The 8,171-nt window shown below is 34.8% G+C and overlaps 1 protein-coding gene across 2 annotated transcripts; it reads left to right on the forward strand.

Moving 5' to 3' along the window:
- The first annotated feature begins 1,263 nt into the window (after positions 1 to 1,263).
- On the forward strand, positions 1,264 to 7,142 carry LOC120213126 (aminoacyl tRNA synthase complex-interacting multifunctional protein 1-like). Of its 2 annotated transcripts, none has more exons than XM_039211278.1 (12): positions 1,264 to 1,416; positions 1,961 to 2,065; positions 2,346 to 2,516; positions 2,659 to 2,724; positions 3,666 to 3,731; positions 4,028 to 4,144; positions 4,549 to 4,709; positions 4,843 to 4,933; positions 5,079 to 5,147; positions 5,826 to 5,917; positions 6,783 to 6,846; positions 7,034 to 7,142. In XM_039211278.1, exons 1-12 carry the CDS (start codon positions 1,336 to 1,338, stop codon positions 7,136 to 7,138), a joined length of 1,188 nt encoding a protein of 395 aa, XP_039067209.1. In that variant the 5' UTR covers positions 1,264 to 1,335; the 3' UTR covers positions 7,139 to 7,142. The 2 variants fall into 2 exon arrangements, with proteins under 2 accessions (XP_039067209.1, XP_039067210.1); XM_039211279.1 differs by having other exon boundaries at positions 1,265 to 1,366.
- Positions 7,143 to 8,171: the final 1,029 nt, after the last annotated feature.

Here is an 8,171-nt window from a genome sequence, read left to right on the forward strand (position 1 = left end):
TTACAGAAAGTGAATATAGAAGCTGTGAGGAGCAATACAGGTCAGCATCTCCCTTACAAGATTTCAGATCAGAAAATAGATGAGTTAAATGATTTTGTTGTTATTTTGAATATAGTTGGCATGTACTAATTGATTAAGTTAAATATGCTCTGATCGATTTTGGTTATTGTGGTCAAATTATGTAACTAAACTGCTTTTACTTTAATGAAAGTTTTAAATTTTCTTTGAATTTTGTCAAGAGTCAAAGTTTGAAAAGTCAATGTGACACATCGGACTCGTATTCGGGTCGAGTACGGGTTGGGGGTGTTACATACTGTGAGTAAACCAACCAAGCATTTCCCATTATAATGGTTTACTCTTCGACTACTCTCGCAATAACAACAACAAGGAAGCCCTAAATTTCTTTTTGGGTATTCATCGTTTTGGTTTGCTAGTTGATGGATCTACTTTATCCTGTGTTTTAAAGTTATGTGGATACTTGTTTAATGTGATATCTAGAAGACAAGTTCAATGCCAACGTTTGAAACTTGGGTTACTTGAGGATGTCCGTTTAGGGACTTATCTTTTATATATGCATGAGGACAGAGAATGTTAAAGATGGTAGGATAGTTTTTGATAATTTAGGGGAAATATGGTAGGACAAAGAATGAATGATTGTAATACTGGAGTATCAGATGTCACAAGTATTGCCTGAAATTTTAGAATGTTGTGCCAAAGAACAAAAATATTATGTGTTTGTCATTTATGTTTTTAGACTTTAATTATGGCTTTTATTATGTTGTTTTATGTATTTTAATATCTATATTAACACTTAACTCAGATAATTCTTAGTTTATTTTATTATGTTTCTTAATGGACGTGTTTGTTTTATGTTTGTTACTTATGTATAACTTAAGTTTGCTGTCAGGCGTGTCTAGCCGGGTACGTCTCTAGTTGGGTAGTGAGTGTGGGGATGGATTTGAGAACGTGGACGGGTGTGGATTTGAAAATTTTTACCCATCATGAGTGTTGGGCGGGTGGTCTATTGAAAAATATTAGATGGGTATGAGGATGGGGTATCCGCACCCGACCCGCCCGTTTGCCATCCTACACTTGAGATGTGCAAAAGTTAAGGTTGCAAAATGGCAATGTGCAAATTGGAAAGGAGCGAGGCCCATTTTATCAAGGAAGCAGGCCGACCCCAATCAATTGTTTTCTTAAGATTTCAATGAGCTTGCTTGGGATTGTTATTGTTCAACTGAAAACGCTCACCAACCCACCAAAACCCTACGTCTGTTTCTCGGTCTAAGGCTCTAAGCAACTATTCCAAGGAAAAAAAAGGAAGAAAATCCAGACATGGCAACCAATGGAGACGTTGATCTCAAAAGTAAGCAAGCTATAGTATCATCTCTTTGCAAACACCTCTCTTTAGATCCCGTGAGTAAAATGAAAGCACTTTTATAATTTTGTTCCATTTGTATTGTTTAGCTTTACGATTTTAAGTAAATCTCTTTCGTTTTTACTCGAAGAAGTTGTTTTTATTGTGATTTACTTACTTTTCTGAAAGTTTTGCTTCAATTTGGTCATCCTTTCCTTATATTGCTTTTGGATGTTGAGTGCCGCTTCGGGAGTGAGCTTATTGAGTGTAGAAGAATTGAAATATGCTCAATTTATTTGAATTTGTAATAACCATGCAATTTGCTAACTTTTGTTTAATTTACAAGCTATTGAGCTATACATTATTTATTTGGTTCCTTAATTATGTGCCAGTTTTGGGATGTTGAGTGCCGCTTCGGGAGTGAGCTTATTGAGTGTAGAAGAATTGAAATATGCTCAATTTATTTGAATTTGTAATAACCATGCAATTTGCTAACTTTTGTTTAATTTACAAGCTATTGAGCTATACATTATTTATTTGGGTCCTTAATTATGTGCCAGTTTTGAGGGCTATATAACTTATAATTCCTATTTTATTTTGCAGAAGTCTATTTCAAGTCAAGTCCCCGGAAATGATATTAAGACCCTTTATACGAGCATTTTGAAGTCAGCAGGGAAGGAATCACGGTCACCCCAAAATAATGATAATGTAATGTATAATTAGCCTTTCGCATGAAAATACTATTTAATGTACCACCTACGGCAGTGTTAGCGAAATAGAATCTGGGGTCTTTTGGATTTGAGAAGGATATACATGTAAAAATCATTTGTGAAATGATACGTCTCAGTTATGAAAGCACATTCATAAATTTGAGTCGACTTACTTGAATCGGAGAATTTATCTCTTGCATTTTTCCTGCTGTGATATGTACTCTTCCTAAACAGGTTCAGTGTCGATCCTTAAGATGAAAGTTTAAATTTCATTGCAGGTGATGAAATGGATAGCTTTTGCAGAGAGCTTTCCCAGTGATTCTAAGGCATGCTCTGGTCGTTTGAATGAATTAAACGGTGATTTGGCTCAAAAGTCTGTACTTCTGGGAAATGGATTTACACCCTCAGAAGCTGATGTTATTGTTTTTTCAGCCATACATAGTTCAGTGGTATGTATAGGCTAGCTGTTTACATTTTGTGTGTCAAAGAGTGGGGTTCTTGGTGCTAACTGCTAAATTGCTATTTACTCAATGAAGCAATTCCTTTGTGAAGAATTGATAGCCTTTACTTGGCGTACTTGTTTGTTGGCAGATTGGCCTTTCAAATCCAGAGAAGGAGAAATTGCCACATTTGATGCGATGGATGGATTATATCCAGGTAGAGACATCTTCTGTTGTTTTGAACTTTAATTTTGATGGGCTTCTTCAATGGCTTTTGACAAGCCTTAGCAATGTACTTGACCTATAATAGCTTTGTTTAGCTATAAAACAAAGACATTCATACTTTGGAAATAAAGAGGCTGGATAATATTCTTCCAACGAGGTAGAAATTATCAGATTTCGAACTTTTGGTCCCATGTAGAGTCCCAAGCCCCCTGTTGTCCAGATATCTCAAATTTGTGAATGAAAATGGGATGAAAAATAATGAAAGCTGGACTACCTACTGCATTTGATAGCTTATTTCTGGGTATTATTTTGTTTTCCTTTTTTAAAGAACTTTTATGGAGTATGCATAGTTTTTGTGTGGATACAAATAGAGAAAGCTATTTGGTGGCTTTATGAAGGAATCTGAAATATAAATTTATCAGTTGAACACAGCCTGGTATCACATGGGACAACCTCTGCTATTTTTGTTCTCGGGGCTTTATCTAACTTGTAGTTTAGCTTTGGTTTTAACATTGCATTAACATTATTTTGCCTAGCCACTAAGTATAATTTGAGGATATGATGCAGTTGCCATGTAGGCACTCCAATCTAAGCCTTGTTTTATTATCATGAATTCACATCTTCCATTTATACCGACTTTTAGTATCCTATTTGAGAATCAAGTTGGGAGGTAGGGATTGAAACTTGAGATTTCCTTTAGGGGTAAAGTTGTGTCTATCATAGCTATGGCCTTGAAAACAGCTTTTTGCTCTTGTTTAAAAGTTCATTTATTGTTCTTTGTTTACCTTTTGAAAAAGATATGAAAACACTTGCCTAGTTTTCTAAGATGATAATTAGGGCCTCAGAGGAGGAATACATGGTCCTTTTCGAAATTGTAACACTATCGACTACCTTTTTCTAATCTTTGCTTACAACCTTTTAAAATCATTGCAGAATAGAGAGGATCTTGGTGCTCTTTTTGAAAAGATATTGCTGGAGAAGCCTGTTTTTGAGCCTCAGGTGAGTTATCTCTAGATTGTCTGCTTTATTCCTGTGATCTATGGGTTTCTATTTACGTGATAGGGCACCATAGATGGTTTCGGAGTGTATACGGTTAAAAATTTCTGCATCAATTGAAATGTAATGTTTTCTTTGTTAAATAGAGGGGTCTTGAATCTTGATGTCTACACCACCCTAACTGTCCATTCCCCAACCACTGTCCCCTTCATTTTGTTTTGGTTACAGAAGGTTGTTAATTACATACAATCAGGATAGCATATTACTCTTGAGGTTATTTATGAGATATCTGGTTGCAGATAGCAAAGCCTGCAGCTAAGCCAGAAGTACAATCAAATGCTAAGGGGACAGTTCAAAACACACGAACTGCAGACAAGCTGGAAGCTGAAAAAAATACAAAGAAAAGTGATTCCAGGGTACCATTTTACCGTTCTTCTTTATTCTAGTATACGTTCTTGTCAAGAATTTCTTGTAGCTTTTACTTGGTAATGTTTCAATACTGCACGTTTGAGAGATTATTCGAGTAATCTCTTGCTTAAATTAACAATAATAAGTTTTTGTGCAGTAAGATAATTTTTATGAGAATTATTATCTACCTTTTTATGTTTAATTCATGATCTAACATCCTATAGAATTAAGAGGAAGATATAGTTTCTTAGGATGTTTAGATATCAGAATATTACAGGCTTACATCTAATAGATAAATGGTGCCTTTCTTGGGTTGATCCTTTCATTTTTCGTACTTTAATTATCAGTGCCAAGGCTTTTTCTAGATTCTCATTCTGGTATTTTTTTTTAACAATCATCTTTTCACTTTTAGGATAACAAGAAAAAAGCCAAGGGAGATAAGGAAGTCGCTCCAGAGAAGAAGAAAGAACCTGAAAAAGAAGCAGCTGAAAAAGACAAAGAACTCAGTGTCAGTTTACTGAACATACAGGTTGGTCTTATTCGAAAAGCATGGAAACATCCTTCTGCTGATAGGTATGTTGACGAACTTGTCTTGTGCTTTACGTTCAAGTGCCTCTTTATCTTTATGTTCAAGTTTTCTAATTTTTCATGTATGGATGTCTAGATGCAAAATTGGTGGAATGATGTTTTTTTCTTAAAAGTGCAGTTTACTGGTTGAGGAGATAGATGTTGGAGAAGCTAAATTGCGACAGGTGGTTAGTGGATTGGCCAAGTATTGCAAGCCAGAAGACTTAACGGTATTTTTTTCCAAGTTATCTGCTATGGGTGTATTTATTTATATATTTTATTTGACTTTTATCGTTTATCTTTATATTTTTTGTTCATGAAACTTTGAAGCTTAAATTTGATGTTCTCCATGATTTTTGCTTTTGTGCTGTGAAGAATCGTCGAGTTGTGCTGATTACAAATGTAAAACCTGGAAAGCTACGAGATGTGGTGTCAGAGGGACTGGTATGCTTTTTGGCATTTTATCAACGTAAACAATTTTTTGTGTGCATGTGCTTATGTTAAATCTCAGAAAAGATGCATCCTTTGATTGTCTGAGATAGCTGAAAAGTGTCCATAACTTCTCCTTTTGTACTTCTCAACACATCTTTATTCTGCCTACTTGCATATTTTATATCTGTTTTGACTTGGTAGCAAACCAAACCAGAGTATACAACTTGATGTGATTCCTTGATTCCATTTACTTTTCTCTATAACAAATTCCTTTATGTCAGTCCATTAAATTCATAATGCTCCGTTGGAAAAATGAGTTTGAAAATTTGGAATTTTTCATTTGTTATGTAAATGGTAAAAAATCAAATGCATACATAATGGATAAATAGCTATGATCAATATAATATATAGTTGAAAAGTGTAAAAACATGGATTTGTCAAATCCAAAAATATATTAGGAATTTCAAATTCGCTACTAAATAAGCATCTAATAATTCTATGTTCCCAAATGCTACTTAAGTGATCTCAGTTTGTCCCAAGATAAACAGACTTTGCTAGATAGAATTTATGTTTTCTTTTTGCAGAAAGATTGGTTGTTTGCTGTTTCTGAAACTAGACTTAGATTGTGTGCTTATATATTTGAAGCCATGATGTTGCTTAGTTTTCATGATTTTAATCTTCCCTTTTCAGGTGCTTTGTGCTTCTAGTGAAGATCATTCCGTTGTAGAGCCTTTACTTCCCCCCGAAGGGTCTAAACCCGGTGAACGCGTTTCATTTTCGGGGTAAGCATGTTCGGACTACCGTAAAAATACAAATATTCATTGCACGATCATCTCACAGCCTTGCTTTTGTGAGATTGTCTGAGATAGCAAGAAATTTGGATTGAAACTAATAGACCTTTACTGCTTGAGCCAGCTTAGTTTTTTGTCGGTCCTTGCTCAGCCATTGATCAGGGGGCATCAGGTTTATGTTAGGCTTAGTTGACAAGCAGTGATTAGAGTCTTATGCTCACATTGTGACGTAAAGAGCAAATTGTTGCCACATTGCTTGAGGAGTTGGCAGGTTAAATTTTAAAAGTAGTCGTATACTGTGGATTATGTTGCAACACAAGAGGAACATAATTGAGAAAGAAAGGGAAAAGAAATTAACCAAATAGAATAGGGATGAAATTCAGAGAACCATTGATATAAACATCACAACATGTACATGGGGACGACCCTACTGGTAGATTAAAGGACTTGACTTGTATCACAATCCGTGATCTACTTTTAGATTTATAAATAAATAAATAATAAACCTACCATTTTAAAATAATAAACCTACCATTTTAAAATTATTGTTAAAAGATTGCCTGTAACTTTTACAGAAGGTTTTTCCTCGATTAAACCCTAATGTGTTTGTATGCTTAAAAGAAAAGCATCTAAAATGGATAGCTCTACTCATAAATCTAAGCCTTGACATAAAGGGCTGTGTTACTTCCTCATTTCCCTGTAGATAGCTCTGTTCCAATTATAACTGCTTGTTTGTCTACATCTTCCCCATTTCCTTTTTGCTCGTTCTTTGACTTTGAGATAGGTGTTTATTGTTTGGGATGAAGTTTCTCCTGGTATCATTATTACATCAAAAATATTGTTATCCTTCATTCAGGATTGATGGCAAGCCAGAAGATGTCCTAAATCCAAAGAAGAAGCAGTTGGAGAAAATAACACCGGTGCGCATGTTTTACATTTTTTATAAGATTGTGGAAATGGAAAATGATATTTAACAATTGTTATGACTATCACACTTTTGGAATCCGGATGTTTGATCCTATGAATACGGGTTCTATCACCATTTCAGTGTTCTTATCCAGCCAGAAATACATTGCTCCGGGTTTTGATTGATTCTCTTTGGTGCAGAATCTTTTCACTGATGAGAAAGGTGTTGCCACATTTAAGGGTATTCCATTTATGACCTCTGCTGGGCCATGCACATCGTCAATCCCTAAAGCAAGCATCAAATGAAGACAAAAAATGATCACTGGATGCCCCAAAAACCATACACAGGTTACTGTTCGGTGGTTCCAGTGGCAGTTTTAAGCAGTCAGTGGTACTGCTTGCTGCTGGAACAGGAAGAGACCTTGTACCATTGCATGTTTTTCTCGCTGAATTGTTTGAAATCAATATATTGTTTCTCATGATCTGTATGGAAGTGTTTTGTTGCTTCTGCTTTTAATTTGAACCTAGTAAATCTAGAAAATTAAGCAAAGAAAAAGGAAGATTCTTAACTAATTTGAATCTTGATTGTTCATCTTGTCTTCTTGTTTTTGATCATCGGATGATTGATGGTTCCCCGGTTATGAACGTGTGGTTCTGCAAGGGGTGATATTGTGAGGATTCAACCCAACTTTGGCAGTAGAAAAATGGTGGTGCTCATTGATTGTAGGAGCATCCAGAATTTGTCTATGAATCTGCGGTGAATGCATTAGGACTACCTACTTGGAAGCTGTGTCAGTTAAAGGTGGCGTGAATGTTTGAAGAAGACAATGAAAATAACTTCTCTCTCTCACCATCAATTGTAAGTAACCAAAGTAAGTTATAATCTCAAATCGTATCGTCATATAATCCAATGAACTTAGTCAATTTAGATATTTCCCAATGATTATTTTAATCGTATACATGATTTTTCGGATTTTAAAAAACCCGGTTCAAGAAATTAGGGATTTTACATCCAATTATCTGTGAGTTGGAGAATAGAGGAGAAGATCATTCAGTTAGAATCGCAACACTTTCAAGAAGTAGTTCGAAGAATCAAAGTGTTCAAAGACATCTCAATGTGTCCACCTCAATTACTCTCACGACATCCCACATAAATAGATTTCAATTATCAATTTTTTCATATTAGTTTTTGTATTTGATCTTTTTACAAAATGAATCTGTTCTATGTGTTGAAAACATTTTTGATATTTCGATATAACAAATTAAGTTAAATGAATTTTAAGATTTTACAAATGATTTTACAATTTTATATTCGATTCAATTAACCGAATATCAAATT

Source organism: Hibiscus syriacus, unplaced genomic scaffold, assembly GCF_006381635.1.
Source record: "Hibiscus syriacus cultivar Baekdansim isolate YM2019G1 unplaced genomic scaffold, ASM638163v2 tig00110020_pilon, whole genome shotgun sequence".
Lineage (NCBI taxonomy): Eukaryota > Viridiplantae > Streptophyta > Magnoliopsida > Malvales > Malvaceae > Hibiscus > Hibiscus syriacus.